At 41.8% G+C, this 19,725-nt stretch overlaps 1 protein-coding gene across 4 annotated transcripts in view; it reads left to right on the top strand.

Annotated features, from left to right (window-relative positions):
• Positions 1 to 19,725, top strand: part of LOC146861683 (uncharacterized) — a 311,367-nt gene that overhangs the window by 133,725 nt on the left and 157,917 nt on the right. For 2 of the 4 annotated variants that reach the window (XM_085646054.1, XM_085646052.1), the window contains exon 5: positions 3,998 to 4,108. In XM_085646054.1, the coding sequence (XP_085502180.1) occupies positions 3,998 to 4,108 (111 nt within the window). Of the gene's footprint in view, positions 1 to 3,994; positions 4,109 to 19,725 lie in introns of all 4 variants that reach the window. The other 2 variants (XM_085646053.1, XM_085646051.1) reach the window with 1 other exon arrangement.

Here is a 19,725-nt window from a genome sequence, read left to right as displayed (position 1 = left end):
TAATTTATGAAAAAATAATTTGGTATAGAACTAGACACTACAGCTACAGGTGATGGTGCGAATTGCTGTACAACCCGTACAGAAAAGTTATACTTTCATGGGAAAAAGAGATTGTACAGGAAGGATTTATTTACACTGAAAATACTATAAAAACAATAATCACCTTACATCTTAACTACAGTTGTATTTGATGACCTGTTCCCAAGGAATTTCACTGTTCATACCTTTAAGGTATGTATTGAGGTAGAAAATCCAATAGACTTCTCTTTTTTTACGTATGTTTGTACTCATGGTGCTGGAATTATTTTAATTTTCTCCAATATGAGCCAACGTATTTGGTCTGCAGTGTGGTTCGCTTCCATATAGTGACAAACTAATGGAGCTTGAATTTTCTGGGTGCGTATGGCTGACCTATGTTCTGTCAGTCTGGTGGACAGCATACGCGCTGTCTCTCCAACGTAACCCTGGTTGCAAGGGCATAGTAATAGATTACATTGGTAGTCTTACAGTTTGTAAAGCTCATGAGTGATATATTGCGGTTATTGAACGAAAATTGTTTCGTTTCCATCGCAAATTCACATGCTGTACAGGACAGGCACTTAAAGGTGCCTGTTACTTTCGTTAGCCCGGTGATAGATAACTGGGTTTGGGTGACAGCAGGTTTGATTGGCATGCGTGATCTTACTACCAGGTCTTTGAGATTTTTATTTTTCCTATATGCATATAGGGGTTTAGGTAAAGCTTGATTTTTGGGTTTGGTGGCATTTAAAATGTGCCAATTTGAATTGATGATGTGACGCACTTTTTCATTCATGGTGGAATGCCTTGATACGAAGACTAGTCTTGAATTTGAAATTTTAGGGTGTGATGTTAACAGATGTTGTCTGTCGTAAAATCTTGCTTGTTTATATGAGTCTCGTAGGAGGCGTTTGGGATAACCTCTTGTAAGGAATTTCTGTTTCATGTCTTCTGATCTTAAATCAAAGTCTTGTAAATTAGTACAGTTCCGGCGGAGTCGCAGGAACTGACTGAAAGGGATGCTGGTTTTTTGTGTGAGGGGATGATAACTGTCAAAGTGGAGTAGTGTATTACGCGATGTAGGTTTAACGTATAGATCTACCTCAAGGTGATCTATGTTGTTTTGTATTTGTATATCTAGAAATTCCACTTTGACATTGTTAGAGTTAGCTGTAAAGAAAATGTTATCATCACACAGATTAAGCCAGGAAACAAATTGTGGTAAGTCGTCAGGGTCCGCAGTCCAGATAAAAAAGACGTCGTCTATATATCTGGACCAAGATGTTATTGATTCACTGAAAGGGGCAATCTCATTATATATGAATCGAGATTCATATAGGGCCATATAGATGTTGGCCACTGTTGGAGCACACGAAGCCCCCATACTGACTCCCTTCGTTTGTTTCTAAAGGGAGCCATTGAATTCAAAAGTGTTTTCAGTGAGTATCACTGTCAGACAATCCAAGATAAATGGTCTAGGACAATTTATGTTAAACATTTCCATGAACCAGGCTACCGCTTCTAAAGCTCCAAATTGTGGGATATTAGAGTATAAAGCCGTAATGTCCATGGTGACCATTAGTTGAGTATTAGCATTAAAAGGTACATTTTCAACTTTGGTGATAGAGGCCATAGCACCATAGATATGTGGCATATAGCCCCACAAGACCCATGGAGGGAGGTGGAGAACTATGATCAACAGCAGGTTAATCTCAGAGTGAATATGTAGGGCTTGAACCCTTGGGAACAAGGCTGTACACACCCTTACTTACCATACCAGGACTCTCTGTGCTCAAGTCTGAAGAAAAAGAGCGCCTTGTATCTATAGCACACACCACTCAAGCTCCTGCTCAAAGCTGAGAGGGCATCTTCAAGGGGGAAGGTGGGCGAGAGATATAAAACTGGTAAACTGTATGTGATGGTCAGAACAAAAGTGGAAACATTAAGGGACCGGGTCCGAGGTACACTTGCTGATTTTGCCAGGAGTTTTGAAAGGGAAAGCCTTATGCCTCAAAACCTTTATTCCCCAAAGGGAAAATAACATTATAAGCTTCAGGAACGCAGAAAGAAGTGTTTGAGGAAGGGCTTCTTGTCTAGGTTGCGTGTTTTCCCTAAATGATGTTTGTGGTCCAGCAGAGGAGATAAACGTAAGCATTCCAATCTCTTTAAAAAAATATATTTCAAATTTTGGTATAATGTTTTACATTATCACTAATAATGACTGAGTCAAGAAAGCATTGGTGCCTAACAGAGCCTGATCCTAGGCCACAGGAATCCTCTGCTCCCTGAACAGATTCCTACCATACTAACACTTGAGCCTTGACTGTGTTTAACCTGGAGGCTAGATTTACTTTTGACCTCGTGTCTGGATAGTCATTGGTCGCAGAAAGCCACATGGGAAACTCAACTCTACAACAGGCATTACTTCCATCCTGGCTGACTACACTGCTAGGTCTCATTGTCTGGTTCAACAAAATCTCTCACCTTTCCCACCAAATTCCTATATGGAGCCGGTGCCAGGAGAGAGTCCCAGGACCTGCACCTGCCACCGTGAATAGTAGAGTAGGGTTCATCAAGAATATTTGAGAAATTGATTATTGAAGGCTGCAATGAAAAGGGTGATGCAGAGGCCAGTGCAGGCCATCCTCACACAGCCTTCCATCTGGTCACCATTCTGAGCCATGATCCCAGTCAACAAGAGTGAAGGATGGATCCACAATACCCCTGGAAGTGCCAAGCAAAGACCTATAGCGCCACCACCAAACAGCATTGCATATTAAGACAATTGAGCAGAATCCAATCACAGCTATCTCTGTGCAGTCCCTGTGGCTTCCCTGAGCATTCCACTTCTCAAAACAGATCTAGAACCAGGCGTAAACACAGGGAGGTCAGTTGACGTCTATATCAGGCCAATAAAACATCATACAGAAAGATAGCCTGTGCCTTATAGAAACCACATTTCAGAGGCTTCCCTTGTGACACTCAAGTCCGGTCAACCAAAAAAACAATTCCATAAAAGAAGGCTCACCACATTCATCTTCCACCAACCGACCGACTTTGACTGTGGTGTCACTCCAATGTCCCTAATAACAAAAAGACTGGCAGGTATGGTCATGAAACACTGTTTACATTTTAGCAAAATATAGGCGTTTTCACATAGGGAGATGGTGAACACTCTCACTTGGAAAGAGGAGTTCCTGTAATTGTACATGCTCTTATATCATTAAACGACTCCATTTTGAACATCGCTTAGCCCTCTCTACAGAAACCGCTTACCCTCTACTCTGCTCCTTTATGTGGAAAGATGTAAACCACGCTTCTCCAAAGAGTAGCTGGTGAGCTATTGGGGCACTTGTACGTAGCTCTCCATTGTGCAGCCCTGCCTAATATATTAGAGGCTCTTGTTTAATTGAAATAATATATGCATCCCATACATCACCATGTATTCCAGATGAAAATATTTGTTGTTTCCGAACTCATAAGCTGATGTTTAGAGAAAAAAGGATTACCAAAATATATTTAAAGCTGTGTGATTGAAGAGAATTATTACTCATATTATTACTTTGGTGCAGGGGCATTGCAGCTCTAGCTCTCATGTTGTACCCACTGAAAGGCATTGCAAATTGATTAAGTGTTTTTTATTTACTGTTGTTTTGATCCACTGAGGTGGGACTGCTGATAATAATGCATGGGATGGCGTCTAATGTTATCTTGTCAGATACAGTCACTATTGCAACACTAATAATAGTAGCTCGGGATGATTTCCATTGAACAAAAGTTGCTCTTATTACGAAACAAGTTGGAAACCCCTGATCTAAAATCTGCTCTCTCTTAGACCTTTTTGATCTATTTGTCTGTATTTGCTCCATTTGACCCTAGCCTGCTATTGCTGATCACAATATTCCCATAAAATTTACTTCAGAATTTCTCAAACCAAAACCTGAACTTTGAAGTAATTGCATGGTTTCTTTTTAAGCAGGGGATCCAATCCTTAATTCTGAAAACGTTTTGAGAAAAGAAGAGTTTCAATCGTGTCTCGTGGATTCTTATTGTGGAGTAGAAGGAGAAAGTAAATCTGCCCATAACATAGGTAAGAGTTGTTCTATGAATTTCCGGTTTGCAGACAGTGTCCCCATCTGCCACCTATTGAATTCAACAAAGATATTGATTGAACATATTTGCATGGGTCTCCGACATATTCAGATCTGGCCAGACAACACTTTAGCTGTCTCAAAAGTCTCATGTAATAAAAACAAATAATTAATAAAAAATAAACATATACATATTTAAGTGAGCTTTTGATAGGCATTCTTCATCCATGGGTTGTCTGACTGTCATTCAAATTTAGCTTCTGCCCACAGCAGCATACAGTATGGGGCAATGAGTCAACCCACTTCAGCCATTGGCTCTCTTGCACTCGCCGTTTGTATGATCACATTTGCACATCTGCCTAAAAAGAAGTGCACTTCAGTGACAGGGCTAGTGGACTAATACTTTACTTTGCAAATGTTTTTCTCTGCCTTTTCTGTGTGCCACTATGAATTGTGTTTTCCTGTGATGTGCTAAGTACTTGTAATGATTACTTTCTTTTTAAATTACACTTTTTATTGCAAGGACCTGACCACCATGTTCAAGTGGCGGCATGTTTCTTTATTTTCTTCTTTGTGGCATATGCTTGCAATCAACATTAAATAAAAATTATAACCATCCCACCCAATTGCCAAGGAGAGTCATTTGGTATTGTCAGTGCTTGTTTAACATCATTTCAGAAAGTGAGACATGTGAGAACCTCTGCTTCTTCTTGTACCAGAGCACGAAGCCAAATGTGTTTTGGAATGTTTGCATGCCGGTAGAACTTTGGCTTTTATAAACTACTCAGATGCATAGTTTGGAGCAGCATGCTAAGCCAATACCTTCCCTTGAGAAATGATAGAAAAAGGAAAGGACTCTATTTACTCCTTATACCTGTATGAATGAAAAGAAAAAGTATTCTTTGTTAGAGCTAGGGTGACTGTTAGAGTAAATAATGTATGATTTACTTTATATAAACAAAAAGGCACAATTGGTTCGGTACCAACTTTGGTAAAAAAATTTCAAATGCCACTATTGGATTGAAGATACTTACTCCCCTCTTAGTTTTAATTTACCCATCGGGGACACCCAACAAAGTTTTTTAATAATCCGCCACGAGGAGGTTTTACTGATTCACATTCACAACTATGCACTATGCACAACTCATCCACACCTCTCGCTCACATGGGGACCCTGCATAGTAAAAGACAATACTACAATAGTACCTTCCTCCACTTCTTGAAATTGGAGGCAATTGTAGTCCACTCCAGAAAACTTTGGTTCTTGGGTGACTTCTAAGCTGGCCATGACTGGAAGATACATCACGCTTCTTCCCCCTGTACATTCCAAAATAGACTTTACAGTGTTGGATACATCAATTATGTCTGCAAAGACAAGGTAACATTTTATTATGCAATAATCCTGCATCTGACTAAAATATGTACAAATATGAACATGCAAAGCAGAAACCAATAAATTCACAACAAAATCTTGCAGATTTTGTGGCTTCTTTACCATTCACTCCCGCCTTCTGAGAACGTTCCCCTTCAGTCTACAACCATGCCCAACCATTACTTCCGACCCCTTGGCTCACTCATCACCATTCTCTCTCCTCCAGACTTCTCTATCCAGGGGCCTATTCACAACAACCCTTCTCTTTTTCCAGATCATACCACCCTCCTTCTTGATTGCATTTTTTAATAGCTTTACCACTCTCGGCTCTCATGAACTTAGACACACCCTTGCACTGCACAGGTGTACTTATTTTAATATAATCATCCATATTGGTCCTAGTGACTTTTACACTTCCTTTTATCAGACCCTTCTTTTCTTTTGACTAGGAGATCCTTCTCTTTCCCATGCCATGGACTCACAAACCCTTAATATATGTTATCAAACCTGTACTCTTCTTGGTACGAGTAGCATAGTCTTTCAACAATTCGAAGGGATATTTGCCCATTGAGCTGAATGGAGTAAACCTGTAGGCTGTGATGCTGTACTGTAATTGCCCCATCCATTTGAGACCTTTGGGTTTTGCAAGTTGTATGCCCTTCTTCAACGTCTTATGCATGTCCTTCACACTACCATTCATCTCAGGGTGGTATAAGGAGCTTTTATTTGTGCTCAAAACCATAGCCTTTTAAAAATAACTCTTAATCTTGACATAGCAAACTTGGACACCATTATCAGTTAGCGAATAGTGGGACAGATTTTGCATCTAGATATAGCCTAGTTATACCGTCAGTGGAAATGTCCTTTACTTCTACCCACCTAGAATAGAGACCCATGAAGACTAATAGAGAGTGTGTGGCCAGCTTACCCCTTATTGTTCCGACTAGATAAATGGTAACCTCCTCTCAAGGATAATTGGCATCTGTTTGACCTCCAACCCTTTGTAGGAGTTCTTGCACTCCATATACTTCACAATGACCTCGACCTCTAAGTCTGAACCTGGCCATCAGAAGTATGTTATCATTGTCTCTTTTGTTTTTACAATTTCCAAATGTTCCTCAGGTGCCAAATTCAACAATTTTATCCTGATTCCTTTTGTAGGACCCAACCCAATTTTCTGAAACAACAAGCACTTCTCCACTGACACCTCATTCCTCACCATTCATAACACTTCTCACTTCTTGCAGCTGTCTCTATATCCACTTACTGGCCTGTACAACTTTAACTACCTTGGATAGGACACAATATTTAGCCATTTACTTACTCCATCCTCTCTCCACCGCACCAAATGTCACTGTGTACATTCTCACATCCTCATCCAACGCCTCTTCCAGCTAACTTTCCTCCATGCTTTCTACTACTAACCACACTAAACAGTCACCTGAACTCTCTATGTAGCATTGAATTGTACATGTAAGACGGGCAGCAGGGAAATGTGGATACTTTATGGGACATTGGATGTGGATCTAGGCTGAGATTGATGGGCTGTTGGTGGTACTTCCTTCTGATCTTCGCTATCGCCCAGTCATTGGGCAGCGGGGATGTATGTGTATGTACATGAAACTCAATAAAAGTCTGTTTTAACCCCTTCAGTGCCACGCCCTTTCCCCGCCCTGTGCCGGGCGTTACATTAGCGGGCGGGGTTCATGACGAGATAGTCTCGTCATGGGCACAGCGCAACCGTGCTCCATGACGAGACTATCTCGTCATGGGCACTGAAGAGGTTAAAAAAAAACAGTCACCTGAACTATTTCTTACTTCAGGTACGTACTCTACTTCAAAACAAAACTCTTGGAGTGATATCAATCATCTCCTAATTCTTGATAAAATGAGTCAAGCCCCTTCCTCTGTAGAAGCACCGTACCCAGACCCTCACATCCTACTTGTAAAATTATAACTTCATTAATCAACCTCACACTTTATCATGAATCATTCTTACCCTTGCTACAATAGTACTTAAAAAAGGTCCCCCTTTTCACAACGATTACATAGAAGATTTACGGTTGGACAGTCCTTTGCATTGACTTTGTGCACATCGTTTCCACTCTGGAATCACACACCCTCAAAACTTTTCTTGCTGTCAGGTGTATCTTCTTTTTGATTCAATGCACAAATGCTACAGTTTGTTAAGTCTTCATAAACCACCTTCTCTCTTTACTCTACTTAGCTTAGTTTGACATTTGAACACGAGTGTTCCATCCTTTTCACAACGCTAACTATGTTGTTATTTGTTGCTTGATATATCGCACAACACATCCCGGCAGGGACATCTCGGTGCATGGATGGCAGATAGCTGACACAGAGGTAGTATTTTAGAACAACCAGGTCTTAAGATGCTTCTTGAATTCCGCAAAGCTAGGGGACGTGTGTATGGTCAGCGGTATTTTGTTCCAATGGAGCGGCCTCAGGTGTGAAAAGGCGCGGCCTCCATATTTAGCTGTACGAATCCGGCAGAGGCATAGAAAGGATTGGTTGCTAGATCACTAGTTCCTGCTAAGGACATAAGGAGTAAGCCTGTTTTGCAGGTATTTTGGGCCAGAGCCTGATAGGGATTTGTAGGTTATACAAAGGAGTTTGAACAGGGCTGTCTTGCGAATCGGGGGCCAATGTAAGGCTCTGAGTGTAGCGGCAAATGGAGTCCTTAGTGGCAGCTTGTTAACCATACATGCCAGTGTATTTTGAACGACTTGCAGTTGGGACAGAAGGGATTCATTGGAGGCAATGATCAAGGCATTACCATAATCTAGTCCGCTAATGATCGCCCCTGGGTGAGTGTTTTACATGATTTTAATGGGAGCCATTTAATCATCTTTTTAAGAATGCCCATGGTGCCAAAATAGGTGCCATATGTGGAGGATATATGGTCTCACATTGAAAGTTGATTATCTATGAGTATGCCTACATTTCTTGCGATTCTACTGGGCAAAGTGGTGGGGCCCAATTCTGCCAGCCACCAGTCCTCAGTCCAGAGATTTTGGGCTTTGCCAAATGAGAGAATTTCCGTTTTGCTCCCATTGAGTTGGGGACATTTATAGGACATCCAGGAAGCAAGCTCCCTCATGCAGGTAGAGAATCTTTGTTTGACATTCTCGATGTCCTGCCCGAATGTGATGACCAACTGTGTGTCATCTGCGTATGTTAGTGTCTTGAATCCAAATGATTTAATCAGTCGGGCCAAGGGAGCTACGTATACAATAAAGAGTGTTGGGAAGAACCCTGGGGAACTCCTTTGTTTGGGGAAAAGGTCCTGGAGTGGTATGGACCCATAGAGACTGTTTGGACTCGGTCTTTAAGGAAGTCTCTCAACCAGTTAATGGCTGAACCCCTAATACCTATCTGCTGCAGACGTTGTAATAGAATTGTGTGTGAGATGGTGTTGAATGCTGCTGATAGATCAAGCATCACCAGCAATACTGGTCCTTCCGTCATCAAGTGACAGTCTAATGGTGTCTACTACTGCAAGTAGAGCAGTCTCTGTGCTGTGGAATGGTCTAAAACCTGACTGAGAGATGTCCAACAAATTGTTCTGTTCTGGTTATGCCATATGCTGTTTGTTAATATGGGCCGCTAATGTCTTTCCAAATAGAAGGAGGAGAGATATGGGGCGGTAGTTGTTTGGGTCCTTGGGGTCCGCGGTTGGTTTCTTCAAGATGGGCGTTACGTGGGCTGCTTTCCATTGCCTCAGGACCGAGGCTAGGGTCAAAGATAGGTTGCATATTTCAGTAATGGCTGGGGCAAGATGAAGGGAGAGAAGTGAAATGATTTTTGGAGGGCTGGGATCGGCAGGCGACCCTGATTTGCTTTAGCTAATGAGTCTCATTTGGGTTCGAGTGTCACAAAGCCCGAGTAATGTTGCCTAGCGGGGTGAGAAGGATATAGATTGAAAACTATTGTAGATGGTGTTCATTTTAGTTTGGAAATGAGTTGCCAGGGTGTCACAGAAAACTAGGGTCGCTGGGGGGGTCAGAAGAACAGGCCCGTGGTTGGGCACAGGTTTTTACAATTTAAAAAAGTTCCTTGGAGGAGTTACCGGCTTGGTCGATTTTAAGAACAATATATTGTTTACGAGCAGTCTTTATTTTTATCATGTTAGGAGCGAAGTGCATCTTTAAATATTTGTTTTTCAGAATTGCTTTTAGGCAGCCTCCAGATGCGCCCAAGCCTTTTGCAGTGGGTCTTATCAGATTTCTGGTCCGCCGAGTACCAAGGTGTGTTGGGTCTAGGATAATTCCTAGTAAGAGGCCCACGATGTTGAATGGCTGCGAAAGGGAATCGTTGAACTGTGCAAGAGTTGCATTGATATCTGGCGGGTTATTTGATTTGAAAGTGGAGAAGGCTGCTTGAAAAGAGTCGCCAGTGATCTGCTTCCAGGGTCTGGTGATGGAGTGGTGCTTGGCCTTAGATGCATTGGGCATTGTGGTAAGTCAAATTAGAAAACTGATCAAAAAGTGAGTGTCCATGTCAGTGGGGTGTCAATTTATGGGCGCTTACTAGTTGAGAAAATGAGGTCCAACGTATGTCCTCCTTGGTGGGTGGGGCAGGGTTTTATTATCTAGGTTTAGCACTTCAAAATGTGTTAGCAAGATACGGACCTCGGGGTCCGTGGTAACATCAACATGATAATTAAATTCTCCAATAGTAAGATAAATAATTTTCGTTTCAACTCCATTATAATCTTTTATTCGGTTTAAAAAATTGTATACATTTCATACGTGTTAAATAAGAATCAAATATACAATACAATACAACCTTCAATCCCACACATATTAATTCCTATCTGGTTACCAAAGACTTGTTTTAAAACTTATAAAGATTGGGCACAGTTATGGATGTAAAGGGACATTGCTTATAAATAATAATACTATAATGCCCATTCCATTTTAAAAACAATAAAGTGCAAAATCATTCATAAAATTGATAAGGTGTAAATGCATCAATCACATTAACCACTATCAAGTGTGAGAACAGGACACCACGTAAAAACATACCATACTAAAATTAGTGATAAAAAAATAAACGGACAGCAATATGTTAAAATTTCAGTCCCTTTCTCTTACGTACTAAGTTTATGGTCAATAAGTATCTACTTAGGCTGAAGACAATTTTCTGAGTTGTGTCTGTTTTTAAAATTCTTAATGCTCCTAAATATGACCTAATTACCATATTACAACAAATTGGTTTTATCAATTTTTTCCTATCTAGAAATGGCATACGCTGGGCAAAACAATAATATATGGGGATCGTTTTCTACAGCATTTTGTGAACATATGGTGCAGAGAACCTCTCTGCCATTAGTATTATTGCACGACCACTTGTATGTGCTAGATTTGATCTGTAAAACATCAAAGCGGAACTTCATGTGCAGGTACTTAGCCAATTGAGGTTGTATTTCATCCATGTATACTTCAAAAGAGGGGGATGGTTTTATGGATAAAAACTGCGAAGTCAGCCGTCCTATTTTTGGGCAGTGATGCATACTGTTTTGAGTTTACGTCCAGTAGGTGATTTCCAAAACTCATTTTGAAAGATGTGTTAATAAGTAACTGGCAGCGCAAAAGCTAGTTTAGCCTAGTTTATTAAACCAAGTACGCATATGTCGGAGCCATGGAAGTGTAGTGTTGTAATCAAATCTCAGTGTCCCAATCAACCCTTCTTTATAACTTTTGAGCTTTTGTATGGTCCACAAGCGGACCCAGAGCAGCAAGGGTTTAAATATGGCTTGGGGCTCAATTCGCCTGATCTTTATATCTTGGATAATGGGGATCATAGGTGTGCATACTGGGAGCTGCAATAACATACTTATAAATTTGTTTTTTCCATATTACGAATATTCTGACTATTATTAGATCCCCAGAGTTCTGCATCATAAAGGATTGCAGTTTGCGCCCTACACTTATAAACTTCCAGGGCGGGTGACACTGCCTGGGATGCGCTTTTCTGTTGCTTTTTCACGATTGCAATGGAATTTTGGAGCAGAGTAGACTCAACTCAAAAGCTTTATCTACTACACTTTCAATCTGTTGTTTTTGCTTATAAGCTGCTGATCTTCTCTTATACTGTTTTAAATTCTTTATTAAATTTTGAATTACTCTACTTCTAAACGTTCTTTTCTTATATCTTTATACTGTTACTACCTTCTTGTTAGATGAGTTGTTTTACAATTTGTTGTTCTTTGAACATGAGTAATCCCTTACCGTTTGTGACTTGTGGTTAAAGTTTTATTTTATTTTCAACATTTTCCACAGTTTTCATTCTTCTTAATTCTGTTTTAAGAAACTGCTTAGTTCTCTTACCAGAATACTTTTTTCCCTCTACAATATTGTGTCCATCATCCAATTTCTGCTTTTCACTCTTTTTTAAGTAATATTGTTTTTTTCAGGCCTTCTCTTTTCTTGTCTTCTTGTCATCTTTAAGTCTTTTGCTTTAAGTACACTAAATATCTAAAAAAGAAAGAACACTGTTAATAGTTTGTTACATAATATAATCATTTTAAATTATTTATATAACATTATTCATAACAATCACTAACCAGTTCCTTAAATTACTCTATTATTGTCCCCATTAATGATAGGTATGTAGGATTTCTAACTATGCACATTAGGAAATCTGTAATTGGTTGAAAATCAGTCTGAAAAAAAGTTGTATATGTTGGTACATGCTTTATTTTATGAACATGGATAGCTTTCTACTTATTATACAGGACAGCCAGGTATGAACCTGTGTGTTCAAATGCTTCCATGAGTCCTGCCTAGCAAACAGATCTGTGTTTCTGACACTGAAAGATTAAATAGCCCCGAAAATATTTCCCCAGTGGCATGATAGACCGTATGGTTTTTAAATTAGGGTCATCAGCTGTACCACACAAGTCAGAGTACTTGTAGAAGTCAACACATATGTAAGAAATAGTAGCAGTCAGATATTCAGACTTGGCAGAATATGCTTTCAGTTTCAAGCAGAGACATCACTATCTATGGCTTACTTGCAGTGTACCTTTGCGGAAAGTTATAAGCACTATGATAGAACGTAATCCACTTGTCAACATGTTTTAAACCTCACATTTGTGTACCAATTCATTACAGAGACAGAGCTCATAGTGCCAGGTCTCACCCAAAACGAAAGGCTTTCTCCTATCATGCCACTCTTATTAGTGTCAGCATATTTTCAGAGATCACAAGGAGTGTGTCATGACTTTTAGGGGTGAGATAGCACATGTAAAGTAGGCTATAGGCACTAGACTACCTCTGTTTCACACTGCATGCTCCCTAAATGTGTATAGAAGAAGCTGCATGGATCACTTTCTGCTCAATATACAGGGCAGCCAGCTATGAAGCTGTGTCTTCAAGAGCTTCCTTGACACCTGCCTAGCTAACAGATCTATGCTTCTGGGACTGAATGCTGAAGTAGGTCTGACAATATTTGTCAAGGGGAATTATAAACTGTATAGTTTTTAAGTTGGGTCATCAGCTACAGCACATGTGTCAATCTACATGTACAAGTAGAGACATACCTCAGACATAGTAGCAGTCAGACATTCAAACATGACAGAGTATGCTTTCAAGTATGCTTTCAGTTTAAGACACGCACCTCACTATCTACGACCTTCTTGCAGTGTACCTTTGGAGAGACTTTTATGGATTTGAATAGAGCTTAAAACATCTGGCAACATGGTTTAAACTCACTCTTCTCTACCAGTTTCATTGGAGAGGCAGAGCTCACAATGCCAGGCCAAAATTAAAGGCTGACTCCTGTCATGCCACTCTTCTGAGTGTCAGCATCTTTCCAGAGACCTCAATGAGTGTGTCAGGGCCTTTTTAGAGGGAAGATAACAGATGTGAAGAAGCCTAAAGGTATAAGACTACCTCTGTTTCACATCGTATGCAGGGATACGATATACTGTATATTGCTTTAGCTGATTACCCTATCTTAAAAACTATATAGTCTGTCATTCTCTTGGACAAATATTATCAGAGCTACTTCAGCATTCAGTCGCAGAAGTACAGATCTCCAAGCTAGGCACTGGAACACAGCGCTTCATACCCAGCTGCTGCATAATGAGCAGAAAGTGACCCATGCTGCTACATCTACACACGTTTAGAGAGCATAGGTGTAAAACAGAGGTAGTCTAGTACCTATAGGCTTCTTTATATGTGTTATCTTTCCCCTAACAACGCACTGGCACACTCATTGTGTTCTCTAGAAAGATGCTAACACTCTGAAGAGTGGCATGACGGAAGTCGCCCTTTGATTATGGCTTAGGCCTGGCATTGCGAACTCTGTCTCTCTAATGAAACTGGCAGGGCAAATAGAAATGTGCTTCTGAGACTGAATACTGAAGTAGTTGTGACAATATTTGTGCAGGGGTATGACATACTGTATAGTTTTTAAATTAGGGTCATCAGCTGCAGCACGTGTCAGACGGCACGTACACGTAGAGACATGCCTGAGACATGGTATCAGACAGACATTCAAACTTGACAGAGTACGCTTATTGTTTAAGGCACAGACCTCACTATCTACAGCCTTCTTGTACTGTACCTTTGCAGAGAGTTATATGGACTAGGACAGATCTCAATTAATCTGGCAACAAGTTTGGACTCTTACTTTTCTCTACCAGTTTCATTGGAGAGGCAGAGCTCACAATGCCAGGCCTAAGCTAAAATGAAAGGCTGACTCTTGTCATGGCACTCTTCTGAGTGTCATCATCTTTCTAGAGACCTCAAGTGATTATGTCAGAGCCTTTTACGGATAAGACAACACATGTAGAAAAGCCTATAAGTACTACACTACCTCTGTAGCACAAAACATACTCTCTAAATGTGAGTAAAAGAAGCTGCATGGGTCACTTTCTGCTCATTATACAGGGCAGCCAGGTATGACGAAGCTCTGTGTTCAAGTACTTCCGTGACACCTGATCTGTACCTCTGGGACTGAATGCTGAAGTAGCTCTGAGAATATTTGTGGAGGGGTATCATAGAGTCTATAGTTTTTAACTTAGGATCATCAGCTACAGCATACGTGTTAGACTGCAAGTACAAGTAGAGACGTACCTAAGACATAGTAACAGTTATACACTCAAACAGACGACGATGAGGGAAAATTAATTATTTATTACTCGTGGTTGTCTGTCGAATCCCCCCAACCTGGCCCTCCGCTCTTACCTGCACAGGCCGCAGCTGCTGGTAAATTTACTTGCTGAAGTTGCAACTCCACCTCGGCACCCAGCACAACCCTTAGTGTAATTTCACAATGGAGTTGCGAACCCTTAGGGGGGGTTTAAATACCCATTTTCAATGATACTACTATTATTTTTTAACTACATACCACTTTTAAATATAATACTGGATTGAAAAAAATCAGTTTTCTAAGATATAGCATATATATAATACCCCATTTCATATTTTGAAACCACAGTTCTTTAAACCCTTCCCCCATACTACTTCACCTCAGTTTCCATAGAAACACTTCTGAAACATTTCCACTGTACCAGTAAGTCAAAAGTTCATCTTATTTTAAGTGCAGCTCACTAACTTGAACTTCTACAGTAGCCGGTGTGGTTGACTGCAGCAAAATATTAGCGTATTCTGTGTATTGTACCTTTCAACATTTTCTCCACAACCAATCAGAAAAATACTTATTTTACAAAGTAAGATGCAACCTATTTTTAGGTAGGCAAGGTCTTTGAACAGCCAATGACTTACCTGCTTTCCTTAAACCACATTCAGTCCACCATCTTAGATGCCTTTCATTATAGTAACTGCCATATACAGCTACAAACGTCTTCTGATTCGTAGGAAAGTATGCTTGAGACAGAGGTATTGACAAAGACTTGGGTTTACATAATGTGGATATTAAATGGTTTGCACACAGCTGCTACATTTGATTAAAAGCATTTTGCCTTTCCAACCCCCTGACCTCATGACTGTGCACTATGGTGAAAATGACATAGGCACACTCACTGGCGTAGGACTGGAAATCCTATTGAAGGATACCTTTGCACATCTAATGTCACTTTTACCTCATACTGTCTTTGTATATTCTGATATATGCCTTAAGACAGAAATGGTCAAATCAGTTTTGTCCACAGATTGATAAGCCAGGAAGCATGTTAATAAAGTTGGTTCTGCTTACCTCAGAGACCATAACATGGGATGTATCTATAACAACAATCTGCGTTTTGACATGGATAACCTGTATAGAAGTGATGGAGTTCACTTCACAGATGAAGAAAACAGGGTGTTTCTCAGCAACCTGAAACTGTGCATATGCACTTACATGTAGCTGCAGCAAACTCATAATAAACACAAAGGTTCTACTCAGAGCCACACTATAACCCAACACTGGAAAGTATATATTTTTTTATATTTTTTTAACTATATTACTGAAAAAGTATTTTTTGAATTTGCAAACCCATCGTGGATCCTCAAACCAAAAGCACAAACTCAATACACAACACATTTTACATTTTTATTATATTTTTAACTATATGCATATTAAAATGTTTTTCTACCTACTTTTAAAAATGTATACATGTCAAAATAAGTGTGTAATTAACTCTGAGGAGCATTATGATAGCCTTCACAAGTGTCTGAGTGGGAATCTGAGTGGGCGCATCAGTGTATAAGTAGCTATGTGACTGAGCGAACCATTATCTAAATGGGTTTCTAAGTGGGCGAATCAGTGTCTCACTGACTCTGTCACTAGGTATGTCTATGTCTAAGTGGGTGCATCACTGTATGTATAGGTCAGTAAGTGACCGTTTCAGTGTTTGAATGAGTATGTTAGTGTGTGCATTGCATCAGTGTCCGAGTTGGTCTGTGAGTGAATGCATCACTGTCTCACAAGGTCTCTGAGTGGTTGTATCGGTGTTTCAGTGGATCAGTGACTGAATATGTTCCTGTCTCAGTGATTTGGTCAGTAGGAGCATCAGTGTCTGAATAGGTCTGTCACTAGGTGCATCACTATTGTAAATCTGTGAGTGGATGTGTCGGTGTCTAAATTACTCTGTGGGTGATTGTATAAGTTTGTGAATAGCTCTGTGAGTACAAACAGCATAGTCTGAGTAGGACAGTGAGCGGATGCATCAACATCTGAGTGGGTTTTCCAAAGGGTGCGTCAGTCTCTGAGTGGATCTGTAAATGGGTGGAACAGTCTCTAAGACAGCTTGACAATAGATGTGTCAGTGTCTAAGAAGGTCTGTGAACTAGGCCTGGGCGAAAATGTCGTTCCGCTCGCGGAATTTGCGGTATTTTGACGTTTTCGCGTTTCGCAGAGAGTGCGAAAATGTCAAAACTTTTGCAATCTGCCGCGAAACGGAAGTATTTTTCTTGTTTGCGCTTTAAAAATGCGTTCTCACGTGCGCGGTACGGACTTACCTGGTCCCTGCGTTCGCAGACGAGTTTTCCTATCCGTTCGCGTGCGCCACGAGATGTTGGATTGTTGGTAGCCGGTCGCGCTATCCCGCGAGAGTTTGCGATCGCGAACACGTCATTCGACCCGGAACAGGAAATAAGCATCGCGAGCAAGATGGCCGCGCCCATTAGCAACTGCATGGGCAAGTTAAAGATAAATTTCCCCGCGAGCACGCAAAAACACCTTGCGAACGGGCGGGAAAAGCAATCTCCGCATCTTCGCGAAAGTTCCGCGTGCTCGCGGAGATTTTGAGCAATTTCGCGATAGTTTGCGAAAGTCAATTTCGCAAATTCCGCCCACCCCTACTGTGACCGCCTGTATCAATATCTGAGTAGGCCTGTGACTGGTTATCTGTATCTCCCAGTGGATCTGTCAATAGTTGCATCACTGTCTGAGTGGATATGTCAGTGTCTTAGGGGGTGTGTGAGCAGGTGTGTGAATGGGTGCATTAGTGTCTTAGTGGGTTTTGCACTGACTTCATCAATTACTCAGTGGATCTCTCAAAGGGTGCGTCAGTGTCTGTGTACATCTATGAGTAGTATCAGTGTCTAAGTGGGTCTCTGAATCAGTTCATCAATATCTGATTAGGTTTGTCAGTGAGTGCATCAGAGTTTAAGTGGGTGTGCCAGTGTCTAAGCAGCTGTGTGAATGGGTGCATTTGTATCTGACTGGCCTCGGACTAGCTACATCAATAACGCAGTAGGTCTGTGAAAGAATGCATCAGTGTCTATATAAATCTCTGAGTGGGTGCATCAGTGTGTGAGTCGGTTTGTCAGTTGGTGTTTTAGTGTGTGAGTGGATTGATTAGTAGGTGCATCATTGTCTGTGTGGGTTAGTAAGTGGATGTGTCAGTGACTCAGTAGGCCTCTAAGTAGGTGCATCACTGCCTGGAAGTCAGTGCATCACTGTCTGATTAGATCTGTAAGTGGGTATGTATATCAGTGTTTCATTAGCTCTGTGAATGGGTACATAAGTCCATGAATTAGATTGTGACTTCATGTATAACTGTTTGTATAAGTCTATGACTAAATACATTATTGAGTACATTAATATTTAGATATTTTAGATTCATATATTTTGGGTGGATACGTGACTCCACCTCGATGTTACAGTGGGGCCGCGCTGGGATCGCGACTCCAACCATGTGGAAAAAAATATGTTATTATTCACCAAGGTGTACACCGTGGCCCCTCATGCCTTCTCTGGGCCAATTTTGGCCCTGGGGACCCCATCTCCCAGGGCCTGTCCTTTTTATATTTATATTTTTAAAAAATTTAAAGGGTCCGTGCGGCCTACCTCCTGGGCCCATGTTGGCCCCCAGGAACCCATCCCATGGGGCTCAGCTTGTACTGTGGGTGCCCAGTGACCAGAGTACCCACATTTTCCACATTGGAGACTGCGGGGCGAGCCTGAAGTCCCCGCTGTTCCCGACAGCTACCTGTCTCCTACAGGAGCCAGCACTGCTTTTTACACACAAGGAGCTGCTGACATTCAGCTCCCTGTGTGTAAAATACAAAGTGCTCTACATTGAGCAAGAGAGAGCAAAATGCTCTCTCTTGCTCTTTGCTGTGGCATGGCAGCAGCAGTGCTCCCGCCTTGTCATAGCAAACTGCGATGTCCCGGGTTGGGCACCGCAGGACATTGCTGGAGCCGGCCCTGGGGTGTGGCGGTCCCCAGGGCCATGTAGGGCTCCAGGGGGTGGGGGGCACGGCTCCCCTCCTTGGTAAAGTAAGCCCCAGGGAGGTGGTGGTCCCTGGGGCCGATGGTCCGGAACAGACCCCCTTCATTAGTGTATTAGTATACTTGTGCCCAGAGAAGGTGGCAGTCCAGCGGGCTGTGGAGGGGCCGGGCAGCCCCCCCCCCGCATTCATAATGTAAAGTGTCCGGGGGAGATGGTGGTCCCCGGGGCAGCGGGGCTGGCCATAGGTCCCCCTCCGTATTATTTCAATATGCTTATGCCCAGGGGAGGTGGCGGTCACCGGGGCTTTGAACAGCCCAAGGAGGGGGCCTCATGCGCCCCCTCCTATAGTTTAATAATGCCCCAGGACCTGGCCCATCCGGGGGTCTATAATGAACAAAACTCGTCCGCCACCTCTCCTCTGTCCTCTTTCTGACTTCTTCTCTGCAAAGGAAGCAGGAAGCACTAGGCTCCCAGGCTCCCCTGACCAATCACAACGCTGCAGTGCAGCGTTGTGCTCAGCCAAGGATTGGGTGTCTGGGCATGATCTCCATGCAGGTTGTAATGCGGCCTGCATGGAGAACATGCAAAGCGCGCATGAATGTTTGGTCGGCCCCAGAGAGCCGGTCAAACATTCATGCTCACTTACATAGTGCCCACCACTCCTTCCCTTGCTCTAAAAACAGAGAAGGTCTTCCCCACCCAGCCCGACAACCCGCAGGAACAATAAAATGATAATAACGTAGGTATTATCATTTTATTTGTCCTTTTTTCCACTGTGTGAAGCAGTGGGATGAGGTTCCTCCGCCTCAGCACGGGAGCCCCCAATGGGTAATATATATTCATGAAGATTTAATCAATTGAGTATTTGTTTGATGAATGATTAGTTCTGTATTTTGGTGTATTTATTTTGTGGTTCAAATCATCTAAAATTCTTGGGCCGGGGGATCATGCCTTCCAGTAATGACTTAATGACGTTCCCATGAATCAAATTATGAATCTGTGAAGGTCCCTTAGTTCCAGTAACGATTAAGTGGGGGGTCCAAAGAAGTCGAAAGGTTTAGAACCACAGGTCTAGAGGGTTAACGAGGGCCCGT

This window comes from Triturus cristatus, chromosome 3_1 (assembly GCF_964204655.1).
Source record: "Triturus cristatus chromosome 3_1, aTriCri1.1, whole genome shotgun sequence".
NCBI classification, from domain to species: Eukaryota; Metazoa; Chordata; class Amphibia; order Caudata; family Salamandridae; genus Triturus; species Triturus cristatus.
This window is presented reverse-complemented; position numbering and strand designations above follow the sequence as displayed.